This window comes from Podarcis melisellensis, assembly GCF_964234715.1.
Source record: "Podarcis melisellensis genome assembly, chromosome: 7".
Taxonomy (NCBI): Eukaryota; Metazoa; Chordata; class Lepidosauria; order Squamata; family Lacertidae; genus Podarcis; species Podarcis melisellensis.
Genome location: NC_138539.1, coordinates 51,899,974 through 51,926,715, shown reverse-complemented (window position 1 = coordinate 51,926,715; position 26,742 = coordinate 51,899,974). Strand labels below are relative to the sequence as shown.

Sequence of the window (26,742 nt, the reverse complement as noted above, 5' to 3'; positions counted from 1 at the left end):
CACAAGAAGAAGGGGACGAGATGGTTGGACAGTGTTCTCGAAGCTGCAAACATGAGTCTGACCAAACTGCGGGAGGCAGTGGAAGACAGAAGTGCCTGGTGTGCTCTGGTCCACAGGGTCACGAAGAGTCGGACACGACTAAACAACAACAACAAACCTAAAAGATCACCGCCTAACTTATGGGTCTGCTTATGGGTCTGCCCAAATATTACTTTCCTTATCTGAATCCTTGCTTTGGGCCATCCTGCCACCCAGCTAAGTAACTCCTAGCAGTACAACAATCAGTGCTCTGCAACTGTAAGCTATAAGTGGTGGAATTGCAATGGACTGTTTCCACTGGACTGGAATTGCTGTGCTAACTTTCAGATCTCATGCACGTGCGTGTACATTAAATTGATGATGGAAGGCATGAGGAATGGGCAGTATGTTAGAAGTATGCGAGCCACGTTAAAACCGAGCCTGGCCCAAAAGTTCGCGCTCGACGAGAAATCACAGGCGGCCAAAAACCCGAACGGGCACCATCTGCCAGCGCCACAAGATGTCCTTCTAACATAACGAATGAAGGAGCAAACAGCACGGTCCGCTACAAACCAAATGGAAACACTTTCACCGCCCCAAGGCGCTTAAAGTTTTTCGAACGGATTAGGCTTTTGTAATGTTTCGATGAGTCTCCCTCGCCCCCCCCCCTCCTCCTCTAAGGCGCGCCAAGGCCTTGCCGGCAACCAGAAGCCCCGAAGCCGGAGATGGTGGAGCGTCGCTTAGCAACCGCCCCTCCCGCTTCCAAACAGCGGAGGCAACCGCTGGAGCCGGAGCCGCCGGGCGCATGCTCCGTGGGGCCGGGCGGCGGGGTTGTGGCTCCGCTTCCCCTTCCGGCCGCCGCTTCGCTTGGGTCCACCAGCTCCTGTCAGTATGGCAGAAGGGAGGAGAAGAGAGCGGCGGAGGAGCCCACTCGTGTGGGCGGCAGGTAGTCGCCACGGAGGAGGGAGTGGGAAGTATATGGCGGGAGCGGAAGAGGGTCGGAAGCTGCTCTGGGGGCGGCCAGGGGGCGGGTGGGTATGAATGGAAGGGGGGGCAAGGGGTTGCTTAAGGGCCGAGGCTTCCCCTGCCTGCCTGGGAAGGGAAATGGCTGCGAGGGTGGGCTGCTGCTGCGTGAAGGGGAAGGCGAGGCCGTTCAGAGGCGCAAATGTCGGGGGCGGGGCGCGTTTTGGGGGACCCCGTGGTGGCCACCTGCTGCAGTTTTGGCAAAGGTCTGGGCCAAGAGAGGAGTCTGAGGAAACGACGGCCCACCCATTGGGACCCACAGAGGGGCAGGCGGCACATGGCACCTGCTGCCTGCTTGGCCATAGAATCAAGTGGGGGGTGTGACAATGGGCAGCTGCCACTCTCTCCAGCTTCTTCCCCATCTCGGTTTTTGTGGGAAGTACAGTAGGTGAAGGCAAGAGGCAGCTGTGGCTCTGCCCGCCTGTGTTTTTTTTTTTTAAATCTTCCTCTCTCTGGGTTTGATGGCAAGGAGGATGGAGCCAGCAGGCCTGCCCATAAAGAGCAGGTGGGGTGGGAATGGCAACAGCTGATCCAGCAAGGCCTCCTCTTGCTTGCTGTCTTTTGTTTCTTGGCCAGAGGTGACATAGCATTGAGGACTCTGGCTTTATTTCTTCACTGTAAAGAGGAAGGGGAAGATGTGCAAGAGGGGGAAGAGTTAGCAGTACTTTGCCACTCAGAGAGAAGGGGGGGGGGTGAAGAAGCAAGCAGAGTTGTTCTTGCCTATATGCATCCTATTTGTGCCTTTACTCTTGGCTTCTCAAAGAGACAGTGAGTGAGCAGGTAGAGCTTCCCAGGGAGAGAGGGCAATGGTCAAGTGATCATCAAATATCCTGAAACATTAAAACAGGTGGAACATGGTTTGGGGTCCATTAGAACTGGAGAGAAGTGAGACTTAGGTGGAAGCTAATTGTAGGGGTGTTGTGGAGGTGGGATAGACAAGATATGAACAGACATTAGTATGCATATGTGAGACCAAGATAAACTCTCTCTTTTTTGGTAGTTGCGGCATTTATTTTGGTAGTTGATGCATCTTTCGTGGAAGACTTAGACGACTCGTAAGTATGCAGTGTTTTTATTGTAGATGATGACTTTAGACATTATTTGAATCCATATATCACATGTAGATGTTTTTTCTGGTATTCATTGGCAGGTCACTTCATGCAGCATGCTCTTCTTACACATGAGTATGTTGCAGAGTCCAAATGCATAAAGGTCAGTCACCTTGTCATGCACACATGGACCTTCTCTGTGGTAGGAAACACAAAAGAAAAATAAGAACCTATAATGTCTTCAAAAAGAAATGGGGTTGTAGTGGGGGTGAGCTACAGAGAGGAGCAGGGAGGCAAAGTCCCTTTGTGCAAGCAGAAATTCACTTGTTTGGTGTGGGATTCCATACATAATTTCTTGCCCACATTGCTGATATTTAAGAGGAGAAAACTAAACACAAATCAGATGCAAGAATGCTTTCTGGCACCTGACTGCCCTTGTGGATCCTGCCACCCAATGCTGTTTCCTCGCCTTGCCTCTAGAGTGAGTTAGCCCTGCATCCACTATTTTTTAAAAAAAACAACACTTTGCTAGGAGCTGTGAAGCATGTTGCAATCTCCGGTGACACAGCAACAAACTGTCAGAAAAGTGCACACAATGTGAATGTCAAATTGGGTTGGTATTGCCCTTTCAGCAACTTACCTCCACCAGCTGCTTGGTGCCAATAAAGCTCATCAGAAATATCTCATCTCTTAGACACTTAGTTAAGCTGCTGACCCAACTTTCAGACTTGCAGAACAGTCTGGGCTCAGATACTGGCTTCATCAAAACTGTTTCTCTGTCTGGTTTTGAGTTACAGGCATCTAAATAGCCATGTTCCCTCTATTATTATTATTATTAATTATTAAATTTGTATACTGCCCTTCATCTGAAGATCACAGGGCAGTTCACAACATAAAAATAAAAAATGAGAATACCAAATAATCAAAAAAAACAAACACAAACCAATAGCCGCCATCCCCACCCCCCAAAACACATAAGCATTTCAGATCAGGGCTGTGAAGCAGGGGAATAGAATTTATATATAGCTTTTCTTTTTTTCCATTTTCCCTTTAAAAATTGCCACCCCAAATACTGCATGTTATAGTATTTGTTGCTTGCAACTGCTTTTACAAGGGGGTGAGTGTGGGTGTGGGCACACAGGATACTAGTCTCCTTATCTTGCCTAGTTTGTCTGTAATTTAAATATAGAATCATAGAATCTTAGAGTTGAAAGGGACCCAAAGGGTCATCTAGTCCAACTCCCTGCAATTCAGGAATCTCAGCTAAAGCATCCATGACAGATGGCCATCTAACCTCTGTTTAAAAACCTCCAAGGAAGGAGAGTCCACCTCTCGTGGGAGTCTGTTCCACTGCTGAACAGCTCTTACTGTCAGAATTTTTTTCTAAATGTTTAGTCGGAATCTCCTTTCTTGCGACTTGAAGCCATTGGTCCTTCCATCCAGAGCAGGAGAAATCAAGCATGCTCCCTCCTTCATGTGACAGCCCTTCATGGCTAGCATATCTCCTCTCAGTCTCCTCTTTTCCAGGCTAAACATACCCAGCTCCTTCAAGCACTCATAAAGCTTACCTTCCAGACCCTTGATCATCTTGGTTGCCCTCCTCTGCACATGTTCCAGCTTGTTAACATCCTTCTTAAATTGTGGTGCCCAGAACTGGACACAGTATTCAAAGTGTCGTCTGACTAAGGCAGAATAGAGTGGTACTATTACTTCCCTTGATCTTGACACCATACTTCTGTTCATGCAGCCTAGAACAGGATTAGCTTTTTTTTTTTTTGCTGCATCATTTTGTATTTGTTTGCTCTTACAGTAATGAAGACCCAACTGAAATACATTTGACTGGTTAAAAAAAATAACTTGTTCTTACAGTTGTAATTTTAAGTTTGATTTATATTGCATATATCTTGCAGATTGCATGCTGCACTATTACATATTAAAACACTTTAGAAATGTAAGAAATGGACTGTAAAGTAACAGAATAGACAAAGTAAATGTTGTGAGCTGTATATATAGACTATGCCAACAAAATAGTGATGTAGCTGTTGTTTACCTTTATAGATATCAGATAACTAATCTGTAATTTGTGTTGGCAAATAATTAGTTGACCTTAATCGCATGCTCAGAAGTATCATACCCCTGGAACATGTTAACCCATTTTAGCTTTTTAAGCCTCTTACAAATTATTTAAGACCTATTAATTTTGGTGGTGGTTGCTACTATTACTAATAATAATAAGCATATTTTCTTGTATTGCTTAAGTGCATAGGTAAAAACATTTTTAGTGTGGTTGTCGATATTTGTGATCTATTGCTAGTCCACACAATAATGGTTATCATGAAGGATGGGAATGATTTATATTCTGTTAACAGTAAGGTATAAAAGAGTCTTCAGTAGTAAAAACAAGCTCTTCTCTTGCTTTTGTATTATTTTAATAAAATGCAAAATACTTGTCAAGCATATTTAATCAGTTATGCTTCTTTCTTAGGTTTAAAGAGAACCGTAAAGATGACATTTGGCTTGTAGATGTGAGTATAACAGCAAAAAAGCAAAACAAAACAAACCCCACACCACAAAACTATTCAAAAACAAATGTTATCTCTGTTTAAAAAAAGCTTCTACATTCATGCTTATTTTAATTTCCACGGAAGAAAAGAATAAGTTATAAATACAATACAATGAATTATACTTATCAGGAGTGGATTCTTATAATACATGAGGGTTTAATGTAGGTACTCGTTGCTGTGTGGCCCTAATAAAAAAGGTTCCATTGTTGAAAAATCTGGAGTACAAATGTTAATTATGTTGATGGGCAGATAAACTCTTTGTAATGATATGATAACCCAAAAATTGCTTTGATTCAAGTTGATTGCATACAATTTCGCTTTGCATGTGTGTTGTATCATATATAAAAAATAGTAGTGAACAATATGCTACACTACTGCACATTGAAGTATTACCTGGACAGCACTGTTAATATGCAGCATTTTAAAGACATAGATACATGAATTTTTTGTTCGCTTTTATTTATTTTTTCAATTAGTATAATTTTTGTTGAGTTTTTAATTTTCAGAATAAATGCCCTGTAACTGAATTGATACTCTACTATCCAAGCAGATACTGGACGAATTCATTTTGTTGTAGAAGTGTAATGATGAGCAAACTCAAAATGTACTGCTAAATAAACAAATTTTGTGCGCATTTGAGAAATGTGGTAGTTTCCATCTGTCCCCATGGGTGGTTTCATATACAAGTACTTGTTTAATAGTTTCTCCAAAGACTTCACTGGCTATGCTTATTTTTGTGTGTGTGTGTTCTCAGTTTTATGCACCATGGTGTGGCCATTGCAAGAAATTGGAACCGGTGTGGAATGAAGTTGGTAAAGAGATGGGAAGCACTGGTTCACCAGTCAAAGTTGGGAAGATGGATGCAACTTCTTATTCTAGTAAGTGCTTTAGTAAGGTCTTCTGATCTGTGTTAGAATTTATACTCTTTGAAAGTAACATGAAGGCCAGTAAGTTAACCAAACACATATAAGCAAATTCAGTGTTGGTACAAAGCTCAGTGGGGAAATTGGCATGGCCTCTTGGCCTTTATTCTTTCATGGAAGGATGCACATCATCTGACAGCCTGTTCCTATAGAAATAGGATTATATATGCAACAGTTTGTATGTTATAAAAATTTCTGCTGTTGTTTGTTTGCCACTACAAGAAATGCCAGTAATACATTTTTGAATATTGTAATTGTATTAATTAAAAATGCCCTTTTAAATGCTTGGTTATACTACTGTTTGTTTGTAGGCATTGCCTCTGAATTTGGAGTTCGAGGCTATCCAACAATTAAACTGTAAGTAGAATTTTTGTCTTGTATATTAAAACTTTAGTGCTTTGTGTGTGCATTAGTGTCTCTTGTGCAAAGTGTTCCATTCCGATGTATTGGACCATTATTTAAGTTTCTTCTTTGTTCACCACTCCTGATTCACCTAAAAGCTAACTGATGTTGTGAGGAACATCATCGCTGCTTAGCTGGCCCTCCCACTGCAGTAAGGCTATTGAAATACATTGCTACTGTGTGTTCATAAAATGTGAGCCCTGGGTTGAACTTTTTCCAGTTAACTGTATGTGCTAAAAGTATTGCAGCACTTGAAATATTCATCCAAGATGTTGACTATTATTTTACGTAGGTTAAAGGGTGATTTGGCATACAACTATAGAGGACCCAGGACCAAAGATGATATTGTTGAGTTTGCAAACAGAGTAGCAGGGTGAGTATTTATAGCGTCAGTTTTGTATGGCATGTGGAGTGGAGAGTATGTGGCAACAGTTGAATGTGGGTGACTTAGCCCATGGTACACTATACAAGCAAAGTGGCTTAATGTCATAAGACAATTGATTACAGTATGCTGAGGTAGCTCATAATTCTATTTCATAATACATAAATATATGTATATAGAAAGAGTGATTCTGTGAAGTGACTTCTAAAATCCATCCAAGTAATGTGTTTAATCTAGCATGCATGCATGAGCCCTTGGATCTGTTGCAGGTATCATATTCCACCACCCCCATGCCTCTCTAAACCGTCCTTTAGTTTTCTTTACAAAGCCTTTAGATTTCAGTCTTACAAACTGTTCACATAGCTCAGCCCATGAATATCCTGGTCTTGACAGGCAGTATGATTACATGAAAAGATTTGTCACCCAAAGCCGCTTGTTTAATAAGTTATTAATATATGTGCTTGTCATTCCAAGGTCAGTTCCTTCTTATTCTGTCAGAAGGAGGGGGGAGATCTTTGTTGTTGTTCCAGAAAATTCGTGAGATAGAAAAATTAAGCCACAGTTGTTGATTAACTGTCAGTTAATAACAACACTTTTTCCAGACATCTCTTCTGTGCCTTAGTCGGTAGTAACCTATAGTTGTCACAAGACGTTAAGATAAAATTTAGCCACCTTATTTCACCTTATTGTGATGTCTGCATGGAACTATTTGGACTTTAGCAGCTATTTCTTTAACAAATGCCTGTGATCAATTCCTAGAAGTCTTACAACATCTTGAAAAACATAGCTATCATAGTAGGAAACACTGGGAGAAAATACATCTAACAACATGATGAAATTACACTACAGTTCTTAATTAAGTCTTTAAAATGTTTCTATATTGACTCCAGTAATGATGCAACTATAGAACACAGTTGCTGAACTGGAAAGCTAGGATAGGATGATGTAACATTTCCTAATAATTATTAGATGCTAGATGCTAGCAGGATTTCCCTTCCCCCATTTTAAAAAAACAAGTCTTTATTTTGCTTGGTCAAGGCAAATGTTCACTAATGATTTTCTTGTGTTCTCCTCAGTTTCTAAACACTTAGATAATTTCTTAGTGTTGTCATCTGATACTTAAAGTGCATCCTTTAAAAAAATGAAAATAAAGGTTTTTGGTGGATAATGCCAGCACATGAGGTTAGCACATTGTAGTTGATTCCCTACCCCCCAGCCCAATGTCCACATCTAGAAATATGTGTAAGTGTTGAAATATTTACAAGAGAAGACAAAATGGTGTGATTCAGCACTCCTGTATTGAGTTCTCATTGGTCTTAGATTTAAAGGTATTTAAAATTATCAGTACAGTACTCAGAGACAGCAATTGGAAGCTGCTTTTCTTGCTCCCATTTATCTGTTTTCTTTATTTTATTCTTCAGGCCTATTATTCGACCCCTCCCTAGCCAGCAGATGTTTGAACATGTGCAAAAGAGGCATCGTGTATTTTTTCTTTACATTGGTGGAGAATCTCCACTGAAGGTTTGAAACTTCATTTAAATTATTGTTTGCTGATTCCAAAAGAGTATTACGTTTTAATGCATGCTTCCTAAGATTGTTCTGGTAGCTGGCATCTCAACCCTAAGTAATTTCGCCAAATCTGCAAGGGTACTTAAAGTTGCAGCTTTGGGAAAACAAATAAATAAATATATTTAGTGCAGTGAGGTAGATATATTTAGATTCATAGAATTGTAGAGTTGGATTTAATGATGCTATGATGAGAGAAATCAGTGTTATTCCCTTGAAGAAGAAGATTCCTAGAAACTGAGTTGTTGATCTCCTGGAAGTACAAAAATGGGCCTGTGGATTATGCCTCTGGGATTTCATACCATAACTTACCCTGCAAATTGGAGGAATGGTGTGGGAGGGAATGGACGAATAAGAGTGCTACTGCTGATGCATGACATCATGAGGATCAGCTGGCAGTAGACAAACACATTGACATAGCATGACTATGTTGAGACACAGTCACAAGTACTTAAGGCCAGGGTCGGGAACTTGAAGCCTAAGGTCTTGATGTTGCTTTCAGATTAGTTTTGTGGAGACTGGGGGGAGCAGAGAGGAAGAGAAACATAAGGGGAAAGGAAGGGGAAGCTAGAATAAATGGAGAGAGGAGAAATTTAAAAATTTCCTCTGCAAGTGATCAGTAGCCATATGCTAAGAGTGATCTGTCCCTTCTCCGGTAGCCTCCTGGGAAGCAAGGATGGGTGAGAGAAAGGAAAGGCTGTTCCTCTATGACTTCAGGCCCCAACACCAGCATGCAGCTCTCAACCCAAAAAGGTTCCTTGCCCCTGCTTTGGTGAATGAGGAACCAGCATTTAGCAGTGAAATAAGCAACATTGTATTTTTGTTTTGCTATGTTTATTATGAAGATTGAGAAACTGTTTTAAAATGTCTATTTGTATTTCCACAGGAAAAATACATAGAAGTTGCTTCCGAACTAATTGTTTATACCTACTTTTTTTCTGCCTCAGAAGAGATACTACCTGAGGTAAATTTATTAAAGAATGTATGTCAATAAACACTGGTAGATTACCGTTAAAAATGTTTGAGGTGGTGGTGGTGGGGTGTTTACATGTTTTGTTTTGTTTTGTTTTGTTTTGGTATGCTTTACATGAATGCAAGTAAGAGTTGTCATTTGAAGTCTTTCTCCGCAATCGGAAATGAGCCATTTAGGTGTGACAATGCAATATGTCCAGTTACGGCTTTGTGAAGTAGCCATAGCTGGTAAGGCAAAGCACTGTTAAATTTCAGCTCCATTGGCTGTGGAATCAGCACCATCTAAATTTAAGAAGAGACTCTTATTGGGCACACAGTTTGGTTGCACATATTCTGTTTAGATCTGTCTTTCCTTGAGGTCTTTGGAAAGGGGGATGGGGCTGATTCCGGTTCTGATTTTTCTTTGTGTGCAAGGTAGACATGGAGCTGTTGGGAGTATAATTCTGTCATGTTCTTGTTGCTACTTGACAAGGGAAAATGGAAACAGAACAGCTTCAATCACTTAATGGGAGACCATGGGTGATGAAAGTGATTTGTAGAGGATAGGATAGTAACGTTTACTTAAATTATTGGAGATTGCAATGATAAGGCTGGAATTTAACATCATGTCTTGCCAGACAGAACAGTCTCCCTTCTCCTCCTCCTGCATGCTGTTCTGTGGGTTCTCCTGACACACCAAGTGCATTTGTGGGATCAGGAGTGTAGGGGCGAAAGCCTCATTGCTCTAGTGAAAGCCTTTGCAGTGACGTTCGCTAGAACACCTGGTTAGTGGAAACTGGTCCTAAGTCTTCTCAATAATATTTTGCATCATTCTCTCTCTCTCTGTGTGTGTATATGTATATATATAGAGAGAGAGAGACCCAATGTTCCTTTACAGTTAGTGTTGCTCCTTCACAAATCTATGCTGTAGTGCACTTAAGATAGTTAGATCTCTCTGATACTAGTTTGCATTCTGATGCAAAAAGAAGTTTAAAAGATGCACCCTACACTAGTTATATTTAGGGAGGATATGTAAATACTTTACCAGCCCACTTTAATACTATACAAGATTTTTTTAAATGTGATTTCCCCCATTGTGTTGTCATTGTTTTGGGTGGCAGATGTATTATAAGAGTTAGATCCTCTCATGAAGATGACCACAGTGGTGGTGGTGAGGTTCAAGGTAACGTTCAAAAGACAATTCCTTGCATTTTTATTCTTTGACAGCATAGCTGCATTATTTCATGTGTGTGTGTGTGTGTGTGTGTGTGTGTGTGAGAGAGAGAGAGAGAGAGAGAGAGAGTGAGTCACTAGTATACCTTTAGGGCTTGGTGCACAAAAAGCAATGAGGCTATTTTCATGTACACAAGGCATCATCTATTGTCTCTGCTGGCTTGCAGTTTGTCCCACTTTGTGCTAATTTTTTTACTATCCTCAGGGTTTGAAACTGCAAAAAATAGAGACAATAGAATTTTAAATTATGTAGAGATAATTAGCTAAAGTGATGCTTCAGGTTAAGAACAGTTTCAGGTTAAGAACAGAGCTCCGGAACAAATTAAGTGCGTAACCAGAGGTACCACTGTAGAAAAATAAAATTTCCTCATATCCAACCTCCTCTCTTAATAGAACATTTATGCAAACAGTTTATTTTTTGGTATTGTCAGTTTTCTCCTTCAAAAATGTTGCCTATCTTTTATGTCATCCAACTGGGGAAAGAGATTGGGAAGAATATCTGCATCAGAGGTGCATGGTCAGTGTATTAGGTTGTGATGCTTACTCTTAATTTTATGTATTACTTACAATTTATATCCTGCCTTTCTGCATATAGCACCCAAGGCAGCTAACAGCAATACAAATGAAAAATATAATGAGCCCAAATAACAGAATGAGAAACCAAATAGAACCCATAAACCAGACAAAGAAACCAACAGATGTAACTTTTTAATTTACAGGTCATCTTAATATATTTTGATGTGACGTCAGCTTGACAAGCCAATGCTAATTTAAAATTAAAATCTTCACCTGTTTAAAGAGAGACATTAAAGAGGGGGGTGATGTAGGCATCTCTAGGCAGGAGACGCCATGGTGCTTTTCTTTTCTTTCTTTTTTACACCTTCACACTGTTTGTTTTTATTCAGTGACTTTGTGTTTTATGAATATTTATAAGCCACTTCATGGTCTATAACTGAAAAGTAGAATCAATAAAAAATTGGAAAATATAAATGTATCCTGAAAGTTTCTTTGTGCCATTAAAGTGTTTGCTTTATCTTTTTTATCTTTCAGTATGTGACACTCCCTGAGATGCCAGCTGTTATAGTTTTCAAAGATGGAACTTATTTTGTGTATGATGGTAAGTTATAGATCAAGAGTAATATGTCAGTAACAGGTAATGGATTCCTCCCCCTGCATTTTAAGGATTCTAGCCCTAATACGTCTCAGTCTAGATGCTGTTACATACTTCTCAAAAATATCAAAATGTGTGTTGATTGTGCACAGTCTTTGATAATTTAGAGATGTAAAAGCAGTGCCATGCCGGCTCAAACTGTGACTGGCATCTCTGTCAAGTGCTTCAAAGTAGGTTGTTCCTCGTATTTATTAATTATAAACAGGCACTCTGTAAGCTTCAGTTGTGCACATGGTGTTTTGCTAGGCCTGGTGTATATTTTAATTCCCTCCCACAGGTTTTCTTTTCCAGTTGACTTGGGATTCTATAGCTGTTCTGGGGGTCCCTTCCCATTAATATTTTTACCTGAAGTTATTGTTGGTCTGGTAGTTCTACAAAATTTGAAGTTCCCCAAAGTCTGCTTGCATCTCTGCTTACTGAAACTCACAGTGACAGAAGAGGGAGACGGCTAGTTGGGTGGTTGTCACTTAGCTGCACCACCTGCTCTGAAGAGTACCTCAATCCTCTGCAGCAGATTATAAAGGGGGCTGCCATTGAGTGAGTGGGACAATTGGCTAAAATTGCCTTTCGCCTACAGAATAATCCATTTTTGAGTTCCACTCTGAGCAATTTTGAGTCCAAACAGTAGACTGACACTTGGAGAAACAGTATGCTCTTAGTATGTCCAACCAGTAGATCGTGATCTACCGGTAGATCCCCGGCTGATCCTCGTAGATCGCGGGATCCTTATTGTGTACAAAAAGTTATGGGGGGAAAGCTAAAAAAACTCTGTGCAATCCTCCCTCTGAAACACTCAACAACTCTGGGCACTTCCTTCCTAAAAAACGCTCAACAACTCTGGTCAATCCACCCACCCCACACACGCTCCTCCCTCCCTCCAATGACAATGGGTAGATCACTGCCAGTTTTTTTATACTGGGAGTAGATCACAGTCTCTTGGGAGTTGGACATGCCTGGTATATATGATAGTGTTAGAAGAAGGCATGAGCATTTTATTTTTTCTTTCACTGTCCCCCCCCCCCCATCCTTTTTAAAGAATATGAAGATGGTGATTTGTCATCCTGGATAAGCAAGGAGAGATTTCAGGGGTATCTTAATGTTGATGGATTTACTCTGTATGAACTTGGAGACACAGGTAAGATGACCTTCCTTCAGAAATTAATTGTACGCTACATTAACACTTTTGTATGTAAAGTCAGCTGCAATTTAAAAAAGCTGCTTTATGTTCTACTATGCCTGGGAAACATCACAGGATTTTATGGATTATGGATTTTCCACTGATGCATGTCCCTTCTTCAGATCCTGCTTGAATGATCCTGCCAAACATTCACACCACTTCTAATGCTAGTAATCAGCACTCTTCAAAACTCCCTTCCTATGGAAAGCTAAATCTAGGCTAGATCTCCTCTCCCAGACATGATAACTTTCCGTGGGCAGCAAATTTCAGTCTTGTAATCCCCCACATATTTTGAAATGGGACAGTTCTCCTGTAACAATAACCTACTTGAACAATGAATTATTATAGGTGATAGGCATTGTGTAGGACACACAAAGAATAACTTCAGAAGAAAGTTTAATAGTAGTGATGGAGTTTCCAGCTTAAATACTCTATTCTGCTCCATGCCTTCCATCAAGGTATGTTGTAGCTTGTGTATCTATAAGACCTTTCCATTTGAGAAAGTGCTTTGTGGTTGAGGATGAGTAGTGTTTTATTTTCAATAGCATTTCCCATTTCTGGAGCATATGGCAATGCTTTTTTATATATATATAAAATAATGGTTACAAGATAGCTGTTCTGTTTTCTTTGGGGATGGGAGGTTACTTAAATAAGAAGCATCTTTCTGTAGACATATCCTAAATTTAGTTCTATGTATTTTGCTTTTTAGGAAAACTTGTGGCTATTGCAATTATTGATGATAAAAACACTTCTGTTGAACATATTAGGTATGTTGGTGTGTATACGTGACAAAACATAACAAACTATTTAGAAAGTGACACCTCTTGAACATCATGCTGCATGAACCCTCCTCCAATCCCTAACTTGTCTGTTGTTGGACTACGTTGTTTAAAAACTAATATAAAAGGAAGCTGCACATCAAAAACAAGCCATAGGTTTATTCAGATATTATTAATAAAGGGGAAAGGGTATGGTCCTATGTACAGTTACAGTGGTACCTCAGGTTAAGTATTTAATTTGTTCCTGAGGTCTGTACTTAACCTGAAACTGTTCTTAACCTGAAGCACCACTTTAGTTAATGGGGCCTCCTGCTGCCGCTGCGCTGCCAGAGCATGATTTCTGTTCTCATCCTGAAGCAAAGTTCTTAACCTGAAGCACTATTTCTGGGTTAGCGGAGTCTGTAACCTGAAGCGTATGTAACCCGATGTACCACTGTACTAGGAATTAATTCCCGCTGAACTCACCATTCATGGGATCAGGTTTCCCTTTTCTTTTTTTCCGCCAATTTTTAATTGATTTTTCAAATTATTACAAATTAAACCGAATTAATTTAATTTAATACAATCTCATTTTTAAAAAAACCTGGTTTTCTATCCCGTTACAAGCTATGTCCAAGATGCATCTCCACTGCTCCATCCATTGTCGCTTCAGTCTCTAGCTGACATCATTTCACTTGCCATTATTGTCCATTCGTTCAGCTGTTCTTTTATCACCCTTTTAATCAGATAGGATTGAGCTGTATGTCATACATATGAAGCTTCTGTATTGAAGGGCACAGACAGATACAGTCATACCTTGGTTGTCAAATGGAATCCGTTCCGGAAGTCCATTCGACTTCCGAAAATGTTTGAAAACCAAGGCACGGCTTCTGATTGGCTGCAGGAGCTTCCTGCACTCAATCGGGAGCTGCGGAAGCCACGTCAGATGTTCGGCTTCCAAAGAACGTTTGCAAACTGTGGCGTTTGGAAGCCAAAACAGACAAGTACCAAGGCATTCAACAACCAAGGTATGACGGTACTCGTATAGTATGTAGTGGCACAAAACTGAGTAGAATCTGGATTTCTTGTAAATTGGGAGCCATGGAGCAGTCTAGATGTAATGACCATTACCGTACCTTGGCCTTCATAAACAGGCTTTATGCTTAGGTACTCTCTTCTTATCTCCATGGCCCAATGTGTTTCATTGCTGAATGTACAGTAATGCTGTACAATACTATTGCTGAATAGATTCTGTTTATATTTGTGGAAATACTGTGAAATGTTTCTTTTTACAGGTTGAAGTCTATTATGCAGGATGTTGCCAAAAATTATAGAGACCATTTTCATAGGTACATGCATATATTTAATCACTTGTTAATTGTTTCTCATCGTGTTTTAAGTGGGTTGAATAAATACTGCAAATTCTAGTAGTTTTGACCGTGACAGTTAACAAATCCATTCATAATAGCTAGGTAATCTTAAGACTATATACACAAATTGCCCACATTTAGGAGAAAAGTAGAAGAAACTAAGCTTTAGGGATTGCATATGTTTTGAAAATGTGTGTGTGCTGCATTTTCTTAAAAAAAAGACTTTTAAAATACCCTAACACATGTATGTCACACATTTGCTCTCTGGCGGAGCACCTTCTGATGTCAAGATAGAATAGAAACTAGGTTCTTCACTGAAAAAGTATACATTCACAAATAACTGTAATGAGAAATAAGTAATATTGAGATGGAAAAGCTCTTTCGTTTTATTAGATCTCTAATATGTGTGCAGATCGGTTTACCATATTGACATCAATTGAAAATACAAATATTAGCTCATGCAAAGCAAGATACTTTTGCCTTTTTAAAGCTTTCAGATACATGAACAGACTGCCAGATCCCTAATGGCTGTAGCTAGATGTTTATCCTGGCACTACTTTTCTGAGAATAGTTTCCTGGTCCAAAGGGACCAAGGTACAGGAGATAGCAAAGCTGTACAACAATGTTGCTACCCATGGGTTTTGTTCAACTAAGGGCAGCTCTTCTGGAGGTTGTAAATTACTTGTGCGCAAATGATGAAGCGTGAGAGTGGTTTAGGGGAATGCAGAAGCAATCTAAACAACTCTCACCTTTTTATCTAAGACAGTGCATTCAACATTTACTAGGACAGTTAAATTCTTTACCAAGAAAAAGGAAATGTGCAGAATTAATTTTATGTACTCCATATTCAGTTGCTAATTTTTAATTTTGTTCTTGTTGTGGGGAGGGGCAAGGGGTTGTGCTAGTAGACACTGGAGTGCCCTCGCACATTCCTGGCCACTACTAGTAGCATTGTTTGGCCTGTTTAGTTTCTTAGGCTCCAATAACTCACAAGGACATAAGATCCAACTGTTTAAACAAAATATGCACACAGTTCCATGCTTTTGCCTAGCTATGGGTTGCATCCAATGCTCTGTTAGCAGAGTTCTGCTTGCACATTGAGACTTCCATTTCCTCTCTCCCCCCTGTGTATTCACAAAATCTGCACACATAGGAGAGGAGGAAGAAAGTGTGTTGTGTGAGCAGAGCTGCAGCACTGGATATAACCCTGTGTTAGCAAGTCCTCCTCACAAATACAGTTGCTGAAATTAGTCCATTTTTTATAATTTGAAGTAACTACCACACACAAGATTCTAGCAGTGGATAATTCATAGAAGTAGAGCACCTGACCTCTTGTACACTGCTTTGGAAGAGTTGTACTAAAGGGTGGTTTGTAACTAAAATGAATGGATTAGATACTGCTTTAGAACTGTTTATTGTCCACACTTTCCACTTAGCCAAGAAAATATAGTGGAAATAAAAGTGCAGGAAAGTATAAAATGTGATTAATTGGTGTGATCTATATTAAGAGGAGAGTATCGCTAGAACTTTGAAAAGTAATAAGCATGTTTGGAGTGATAATACAAAATAACTTTTTGTTGTGGGTTTCATGCTAAGTCACACATCCCTTAAATCAGGATCCCTAATTCCCCCACTCCCCATGGGTTGATGAGAGCGCCCTAATAACAAAAGGGGATTTAACACCTGACAGAGTTCAGGTGAAGTAGCTGTTACCACTGATCAGTGTGGTAACAGTAACTTCCTTTAAAGACACACTTTCCCTGCCGGTCAGCTGATTGGCTCTGGGAGCAGGGATTCAAAGGAGCTTGCTGTAACTGCTGATCAGCAGTTGCAGCAAATCTGTTTGGCAGAAGCAGTTTCGATTCAAACTGCTGCCTCCAAATGAGGAACCTCCAAGTTTGCCTCCAAGTTCTCCAAATATAGATGGATACAACTTGCTGTCATTTTTTTAAAGTTAGGTTTAATTAACAATTTGCATTTTGACTCTTCACAGGAGCTTCCAGTTTGGCCATATGGATGGTAATGAATACATGAATAGTTTACTAATGGAGTAAGTATGTTTTTGAGATTTCATGCTGTTAATATCATTTGTGTAGCAAGGTTTATATTTTGAAACTCTATTCTTGTGTTTGCTGTAAGCAGGTTACAAATATCTGTAGAAAGAGAGCATATAAACTTGGTAGATGTGTGAAAGTTGATCAGTACATGCATTGGTTTTGCACAGTGTAGGAGGAGATACTCTGCCCAGTGATTGCCGTCACAAGAATGGATTCAGCATGTTCCCTTCATGGAATCACTGTGAACCCTGGAAATTTATCATATGAATTGTCTGTGCCAAAGTTACACACTTGTCCTAATTTTATGATTTGTACTGTTTTGTGTGTGTTTGCATTTGTGTTTAAAATAAATAGCACTTGGATATGGCCCTTCAATATGCAATAAAACCATTTTACTTTTAAAGAGAACACTTTCATTATATATAAAACCTAGATATTTAAAGTTTGTATATAACTTTTTCCACTAGATGGCAGGATGGGATAGTAAATGGAGAGAGAAAAAGCACATAAATGGGAGCTGAACATGAAACACACACACACACACACACACACTGATTGAGGCTTATATATACTGTGAAATGATTACACACCATTAAGGAGAAAAACATATTAGGAACTTACGACTTTGTTTTACATGCTTGATAGATTTTGAATTTCAGCTATTGTTGCTGAGCTTTTGTGGCCTAGAAGAGGCGTATAAAGCTCTCAAATCTCTCTTTGAGAGGATTCAGAAGGGCAGCTCCGGGTTGTGTTTCATTGTTTCAGCAGAGAAATAACCCTTATTGTTCCTGAATAGAGGCTCAAATTACACCAAAGCTTAAGGCTTCGAAGATTACATCTGTCTGATACCTATGTTTCCCAGTAGAAATGAGGCCATTCCTGCATATCAGGCATGTCCAACCGGTCGAAAGCTCAACAACTGTGCTGAAGGCTCCCCCCAAAAAACTCAACAACTTTGGTCAATTCAATGGGTAGATCACTGCCAGTTTTTTTATAGTGGGAGTAGATCGCAGTCTCTTGGGAGTTGGATATGACTGCTGTAGATAATGAGAAACCATGCTTAGCTCCCTTGGCTTGGTCCACTTGACAAATTACAATATTATTCCAAATGTAGCCTGTAGATATAGTTGGCAAAAGACATGCTGCTGGAGACTATAGCAAATGGTACTTTTGGGCATGTTGTAGAAGTTAGTAGCTAGCTACAGTGGCAGTCTAGGGGAATCAGATTTCTGTCTATCAAGGTTGTCTTCATTCTGCTCTAGATACCATGACTTGCTGGCTACTAGTATAGTCTTCGAAAGCACGTCAAAGTGCAAGTAGATAAATAGGTACCTTCCGGCGGGAAGGTAAATGGCGTTTCTGTGTGCTGCTCTAGTTCGCCAGAAGCGGCTTAGTCATGCTGGCCACATGACCCGGAAGCTGTCTGCAGACTAACACTGGCTCCCTCGGTCTATAGAGCGAGATGAGCGCCACAACTCCAGAGTCGTCCGCAACTGGACCTAATGATTAGGGGTACCTTTACCTTTAGTGTAGTCTTGTCTAGATTCACTACTTGTATCTGCTGTCCCCCCTCATTGTTAAGGATTGGGATAGTGGACTATGAAACCTTTGTCAGAAGCAAGATGGTTAAAGCTGAACCTTGTATGATTTTTCATTGTCCTAGGAATGTGGCAAATACTCCACTACCACCACCTCATTTGGTCTTCCTGCAAAAAATGAGTTGAATCACTTGTTCAGATACTATAGATAGGATAGTTGCAGAGCCAAGTTGCCAAGAAGCTTTTATAGTTCTTAGGTGCTCTATTAATAAATTGAATGCTGATAACTGATAGCCTTTTTCTTTTTTTAGTTCCTGACTTGTTTGATTTTACTGTTTCAGTGATCTGAAAATTCCCACTATAGTTGTATTGAACACATCCAATCAACAGTATTTCCTACCTCATAAAACTATTGAGAGTACTGAAGATATGGTTCAGTTCATTAATGAGATCCTGGAAGGCACTGCAGAAGTAAGCCTTTTTCTTTTATTCAAAATCTCTTTAACCAATTCTTGAACTGCTCAAAGACCTAACAGTTTGTTGGCTATCTTACTTCATTTCTGTTTTCTGATTTGAATATGCAGTACCAATGTTCCTTGAAAAACAAGAGTCGCTGGAAAGAACTAACATTAGAGACAGCCTGGGGACAGGTCCTTGCAAGGGACCCCAGGAATGTCACAAGAAAATGATTTTCCCCTTCAATGGAAAAATATTATATATCAGACTTCATGGTGAAGAAAGGTGGATTCAAGCTGAAATATAATTGACTAGTGCTAATGCCTGTTTTTTCCTTTGAAATTTTAGGCACATGGTGGAGATGGAATTCTTCAACGGATCAAGAGAATAATTTATGATGCCAAGTCTACTGTAGGAGTAAGTAATGTCCCATCTCTGTTAGATAATGTCTAAACGTATATCAGATATAAAATAGGGACAGTACCTGCCAAACATCCAGAATATTAAGGTCCTCAGGTTACCCATCCTAACATCAATACCTGTATCTAATTTGATCACATGATTTTGGGTGCTGGGTTCTGTATTTTAAAGAAGTTTGTTGCAATATATCTGCCTTTTGAAACACACATCTTGGCATCAGGAATCCAGACATTTGGCAACCCATATCAGCAGTGTTGCTTTTGGCAATTTCCCTTAAAAATAGCTCAAAAACTTCACTTTTTAAACATTTATTTTTAGATTTCTGGCAAAACTTTAAAAAGCTCATGAACTTTGGCTAAAAAAAGCTCAATAACTTTTCTGTCCAGATTTTCACTTTTTGAATATGCCAACCCTAGCTTAGACGGAGAGATGGATCACAGAAACCCTTTGAAAATCAGCTTCCCTCTTTAAAGTGCTCTCCATGGAGTCAAGCAATAATCCTTGTGTTGACTGCTGCCATGAGTTTCCAAGACAGTGATAGCTATTCCCAGCAGCTGCAGGCGTTGCGTATCAAGCCCCGAAACCCACTCCCATGGAAATAAAGACACAAAGGAGACAGAACTTAGTTTAAAGATTAATGGGCAAATTTAGGCTACAACTTTATTGAGTACACAAGTGTGACTGGTATTGGCTTAGGCATTGGTATCTAATGATTATAACTGGCTCCTGCCACCCAGCAGGTAGCCTGCAAAGCATAAAGTACCAGCAGAGGGAGCTCCAACAATGGCTATTGACTGGTGCTCACCTCTGGGGTTCCCGGGGGTCCTGGCATGGCCCTAGCTCCTCCCCAGGCTTCAGCCGAGATCCAAGCCCCTGGATTCCTTTAACAGAATACCCTATCAAATGGAGGGGCAGGTGATGGCCACACCTCCCCTCCCCACATTCCCCTAAACCAATGCCTAACCACCAAACCTTACAAAGTTGTGACGATTCTAAGAGGTAGGCAAAAACACAGCAGCCGCTGCCAATCTGCCACATTGGAAAAAATTCCTACCCGGCCCCTGTTCCAAAACAGGAGCCCAAAGCAAGGTCTGACCCCGACCTAATAAGGGGTGGTGAGTGTTCGGCAGCGTAAAGCAAGAGGATGTCCCCACGACGTGCTTCTGTTTAAATACTCTACTCCCAATCAGGCCACCACGCTGATTGGCTAAAAGCCAGTGGCAAGATCGTGGCACCACTGGCTGCAGTGGGGCAAAGCCCCTCCTCCTTGCCGGTTGGGGGGAGTCCTGGGGCTGTGCGCAACATGGACCCTCGGTTAGGAGGATCCAACTTGTAGAGATATACAATATGTACTACTGGTAATCCATGTGACAACTACTGCTAAAAGAAGCAGCATTTATTCAGATCTTTAGCAGATGCTTCAAGAACCCTTAAAACTCACTTGTCAACTGGTTCAGCTACCTCCTCTCTGTACTCGCAGCACATCTGGAAACCTGAATGTTGTTGTTGGCCTGCCAGAAACACAAACAGCCAACACAAGAACAATAAGTTACTTATAGGTCTGTGCACATATTTCCATAAAGACATAAAATCTGTTTTGGGGGCAAAGACTGCATAGATGTACACAAAACTTAGTTTGTGGAATTGCCCTAAAATAGAATAACAATTATAATGGCTTCAGGTAGGTAGCTGTGTTGGTCTGACGAAGTGTGCATGCACATGAAAGCTTATACCCAGAACAATCTTAGTTGGTCTCTAAGGTGCTACTGGACAATTTTTTAATTATAATGGAGTTAATTTGGTCTTAACTTGATGAATCAAAGATGTTTGCGGGGAGAGTACATCAGCTTAACACACTGTAAATATCAGAAGCTTTTAAATGAAAGACAAGTCCTACTAAATGCACGCTCCTATCCACGTCTGTGCAAAAGCTTAAGTCCCATTGAGTTCAATGAGACTTAACCCCAGGTAAGTGTTTTAGCACTGTAGCTTTAGTAACATTTGCTGCTTCTTATCCACTTGATATACCGAATGCCGACCTTCAAGATTTTCACAACCGCCAACTTCATCGGTTCATAAACTCCCTTTAAAATAACATCTTTAGGTGAGCGATCTCCACTTGCCTGATGCTTCCAGGAACTGCTAAGTACGTAAATGTTTTTCTGCATTTTATTTCCCTCTGACTTACTCTTTACAAACCCCCTTCCCCAAAACCATGTGTACATATGTCCCCAAAACCATGTGTACCTGCAGCTCAGGATAACACTCCATATATCTGATGGACCGTATTCTGTGCAGTGATATATTTGTCTGTGCAGTGATATATTATGCAGTGATATATTTGTCAGATGTTGTCGAATTGTCACTAAGAGCTAACCATTTCTCAACAGTCTGTTTTCAAGAGTTCCCCCCTTCTGGGCTGCTTTCTCTTTGGTCTACCACTGGGTGTCATCAGCATCATGTGTTACGGAATTTGTATGGCTGACTCTGATGGAAGATCAGATGAAGTGGAAGCATCTAAGAAGGAAAGTACAGGGCGGGAACTGACTGATGAAGGCACTGAGGAAGAACAAGAGGAAGAAAACAGTGAGAACCGTCTAGAATTTCCAGGTGGCGAGCAAGAACAGAAAACTATATTTGAAAAGAAAAAAGACTAAATTGCTTAATTAAAAAAAATGTAGAATTTCAAAATATAGACTTATTTATTGAATTCATCTATTTACCTGTGACCTTCAGAGATGATGAACTTTTTGTTTTACATGCATGTGTTCCAATTGCTTGGCCATGAAGAAGAATGAGTGGAAGTCTGGGTTTCAGAGTCCTTTACTATCTTTATCCTGCTGAAAAGAATTCAAATTAAGGGATGTATATATGAGCTATTTTACAGTGATGCACACTGAAGTTTTCTTCTTTATTTTCTAGCTACTGAGAACTGGTTAACAATTATTTTAACTATGTGGCCAAAGTAAATAAAACATTTAAAAAGGACTGCAGGAATGTTCTCAGCCTAGAGTGAAATTTGTAAACGGGGAAACATACCTTTGGGACATTACATAAATGCTTTTTAAAATAGTTAGTATTGCTTTGAAAAACAATATGTACTTCATTTTATTCCATTTTTGTTTGTTTTTTTATAAAAAGATGTAAATTTTAGATAATCTGTTACAGAAGTCTCATGGCAGTGCTAAACACAGGTATTGCAGTCTCTCTTTAGTTGTTTTTTATGCAATTTTAATATTCTTCAAAGTAGTATTTGCTTACTAGGTCCATTTGCTATTGCATTATATTGGTCCAATATGGTTCATTATTAAGAAATCACTTCTGTATTTAACTTAAAAGGGAAAAAACCTTGCTTTTAGATGAGATTTCCCCTAATCTTGACAAAACTGAAGGTTTCATTTGCTCATGACAAAATTAGTGGAATATTTTTTTCTGTGTGTCTGCTGCATGATTAATGACAAGTGTTTCTTTAATATGCCAAAATATTTTTAAAGGTGGGTTAAATCTTGCAACAACTGTGACTTCTGCAAGTGACAAACACATAAACAAATATTTTATTGGCTTGTTATCAGTGATACCGGCATTTGACATCTCAACTACATGTTGATTGGACAGAGCAATTTAATTATCTGAAGGACTGTTAACACTTATAGAAAAGGGGGTATTTGTCGGTGCAATACATTTTCATTAACTGTTAAATCACATAAGTCATCTCTAATACTGTCCCTTGACATTGAAAGCAACTAAGCTCTCTCCAGAGTTAAGATCTCAAGGGATAAGCTATAAGATGGTATTTGGAGTATTGATACCATGGTGATTACCATAGCAACCCAACCTATGCTGCTCATTTTCAGAACTACGGCTGTGTCACATCCAGTTGGAAAACTGAAAAATAAAAGCTTCCCAGCTTGTGAGTCTTGGTAAAGCAGTTTGGTGTAATATGTATGGCTACATATGTACATTCTTAAAAAAGAAATTTTAAGCTTGGATAAAAAAAAATTTAAGGAATTAAGACTAGAAGGTAGAATTTTTTATCCTCATGAAGATAGGGAAATCCTGTAGTACTTTAAAGCTAATCGGCTTTCTAAAACATTCCAAGCAAACAAATTCAATTTACATAGTTTTGTTATTTAGAAGGAAATTAAGCTGATAATAACACAGCTGTTTTGAAAATGTATGGGTTTTTAAAGTAGGGTTCTCCTTGATAAAAATGAATGTTGCTTTTCAAAATAGGAAGAGATGAGAAATGGAAAAGTGTTTAGCACTTTCACTGACAGTTGTTCTTTGCCCAAAGAATAAATTGCTGAGATTTAATTTATACTTACCACAAATATTCTACCTGTGATAGTTTGGCTTTATAAAGAAAATTTGTTCTGGCTTTTGTTTAAATTTAAACCAGGTTGTGTTGGTTCTGAACACTGATAGAAGTTATAAATGGTATTTTGTTTGAGGCAAGGTTCAACTCTTGTCATGTCATGCACATTTGGTTTTTCACATAATCAAGGTTTTGTCCAGTGCTGCAAAACTCCCCTATGCTTTAAGCGTCAAAAGTATAAAATGAGCTGGAGTTTTAGGACGGACAGAAGAGTTTTTAGACTGTACCAGGATAGCATTTCTATTTTGTTGGTGTTATATGTTGTTTACAGAAGTAGTGAATGTCAGCACAAGAAATCTGAATTCATCTACTATTTCAGACGACTTATTAATTTTTGTGTTCTTATAGCTTTCTTTTAGATACAAATAACAGCTACATGCTATATAGTAGTTTTTCTAGTGCTGAATCTTGAGAGCATGCTTTCAACAACAACAAAATCCTAGCATTTATACCAATTTATAGGATGTTAAGCAGAGTTAGAATGGTTTGGACAGTGGCAGTTAAAATAGCTGTATGTTTGCCATGCAGCATATGGAATGTCAAATTCCCTGGCGTTTACTGAACTCAAGTGTACTGCCATTTCATTTCAGCTTCATAACATTGCAGTTAAAGTAGATTTAACTGAGCATTCCCCCTTTTATGTTGGGAATGAATAACTTGCGGTATAAAACAAAATGACTATTTTATTTTTTTTGATCATGTAAAGAGCTCCACACAGTCAGGTGTCTATTTTAACTTGAATGGAAGCGCTCCAATTTTATTTTACTTTGTTGAATTTATCAGCTGTAAATGTGGGGGGGGGGGTTGTGTGTGTGTGGTTTTTTTTACAATAATAAAACATTTAAAAGTACTGCTTTTCACTCCTTGGTGCTCTATTTGCACATAGTTTGACATATATAATAGAGGAGATATAGAAGAAACCAGCATTCTCTTTCCCACATGACTTTTGAAACCCACAAGATGACATTGGCCACAGCCTTTTCCCACTGTTGTTCTCCAACAATTGGCATTCTAAGGCCCACTGCAACTGCTATTAAAGGTAATAATGAGCCATCATAACTGGTAGCCATTGTAATAGCCTTATCTTCCATGAATTTGTCTATTGCTCTTTAAAAGCCCTCTAAGCTGGGAACCATATTGTGATAATGAATTTCATATTTTAGCCATGTGAAGAATTTTGTATGTGTGTGTACGGGATTTAGCATTATTGGATGATCCAGGTTCTAGTATATGTGGCAACCTCTCTATCCACTTTCACCACACTATGGCATACTTTTATACAACTTTATACTGTGTTTCCTTCCCCTTACTTGAATTTTTCCTAAATAAAAGAACCCCAAATACACGTGGTCTTTATAGGGGAGTTTCTTCAGCCCCTTAATCATTTTACACTTCTTCAGTGCCCTTTTCGAGAGGCAGAAACCAGAAATGCACACAGTACAGTGGTACCTCGGGTTAAGTACTTAATTCGTTCCAGAGGTCCGTTCTTAACCTGAAACTGTTTTTAACCTGAAGCACCACTTTAGCTAATGGGGCCTCCTGCTGCCGCCGCTCTGCCAGAGCACAATTTCTGTTCTCATCCTGAAGCAAAGTTCTTAACCCGAGGTACTATCTCTGGGTTAGAGGAGTCTGTAACCTGAAGCGTATGTAACCCGAGATACCACTGTATTCCAAGTATAGTAATACCATATGTTTGTGTAAAGGTACTATAATATTGGGAATTTAATCTTAGATCTAATAACCCCTAGTAAGGAATTCTCCTTTTTCATGGTTGTTGGTCAGTTGTGACTAGCTCAAACCACATTGGTGTATACGTAAAACTGGAGGGGAAAGTGCCTCCAACGTACTAGCATAAGGTGTCCATTTAATGCATATATTGGTAGAAATGCTACATAGATTTGCTTTGAAAAAATGTATCTGTTGGGCAAAATTGCATACAAAAAATTGCACCAAGGTTTTCATGAGGGTTTTTAAAATAATAATGATCGGGAACTCATATGGAAATGAAAAACTGAATTTAAGATTAGAATAATAAGAAATGGAAAAGCTGAAATTTTCATGTTTTCTCATCCCGAGGCGGGATAAACGGCCATAAACACACAATTGGCATGTCTTCAGAGGAACATGTTGGCATCAGTCAGGCTTACAGCATGAAAGAATTGCCTTGAAAAATACTCACCTTGTGTGAATTTAATGTGCCCTGTATACACAATGATATAATATTCAATCATGAACTGTGTTTTCCATAGTTTCTTAAAAAAACATAACCAGGGAAGAAGGCAATATACAATAATGAAATGCCTTATAAATCCACTATGTTGTGGGGAAATGTTTTTTCCTTACAGTAGTGCATGTTTTGTAAAGGATCATCAAGAGGGATGCTGTCAGTGCTACTAAACAGAAGGGTGTTTTGTATTTGTTACCTCTGATGTATAAAGCAGAAGCACAGTGCTCCCTTTCAATAGGTCATAATCATCTGTCATCCGCAGCTGGAAAAAGCAAACCTATTGGCACAAAACTTGTCAGATCTTCTGATATGCGGGTGCATTTAAGTATAAGACATTTGGTTGTTTGTCTGAGACCTCTATTCTTGTAAACAAGGTAGTAGGCTATATCCCTGTGGTCTGACTTGCCTCTTTATGATAGGGATTCTCAAGTGCTGGGAAGAATATAATCAATTTGGTCCAAATTTTACTGCTTGTGGGTCTTGGGAAAGCATAGATTCTCCTTTGGCCCACCTACTATTCCACGGTGTCTCTGCTTTGTTGACCTCTGAACTGCACAGGATGAAAGGCATTTCAGCTTCTATTCCATAAGGAAAGACCATTTTTGGCCAATATACCAGATCTCGCAAGAAGAAGAAATGGGTGTGTGACTGTGTTTTTAGGCAAGAACTATCAATCCTTAGCTGATGGAGTACTGAGAATATTTCTTTGCACACATTTACCCAGTGGGACTGATTTTTATTTTTATTTTGCTACATGGTTGCAAATATGGCCTTTAATGACCACGTTTCAGAAGACATTTTCTACTGGTACAGTTATTTTAAGTAGGTGACTTCTTTGTTTAAAAACATTTGGGAGAGGTTCTGCTCTTTTGATTAAAAGGAATACGGGGGTTGATCTAAGTGTGTACCTTTTGTGCAGATCCAGTACCCTGTCAAAGGTGAATACTCATCAATTATCTCAGGAAATTCGTATTAATGCTGTAGTAGCTGCTCAAACATTGCCTCTTGTGTAAATTCATAGTAGAGGTGTACTGTCTAAAGGCCAATCAGAAGAGACTGGCAGAATATTTGTGGCAGCCACA

General features: G+C 39.4%; 1 protein-coding gene across 1 annotated transcript; it reads left to right on the top strand.

Moving 5' to 3' along the window:
- The first annotated feature begins 797 nt into the window (after positions 1 to 797).
- On the top strand, positions 798 to 24,778 carry TMX3 (thioredoxin related transmembrane protein 3). Its single transcript, XM_081919342.1, has 16 exons — positions 798 to 964; positions 2,042 to 2,096; positions 4,576 to 4,615; positions 5,409 to 5,532; positions 5,889 to 5,934; positions 6,272 to 6,352; positions 7,783 to 7,882; positions 8,814 to 8,891; positions 11,162 to 11,228; positions 12,319 to 12,417; positions 13,169 to 13,226; positions 14,513 to 14,566; positions 16,581 to 16,637; positions 18,524 to 18,653; positions 18,987 to 19,055; positions 21,449 to 24,778. Exons 1-16 carry the CDS (start codon positions 910 to 912, stop codon positions 21,713 to 21,715), a joined length of 1,380 nt encoding a protein of 459 aa, XP_081775468.1. The 5' UTR covers positions 798 to 909; the 3' UTR covers positions 21,716 to 24,778.
- The last annotated feature ends 1,964 nt before the right edge of the window (positions 24,779 to 26,742 follow it).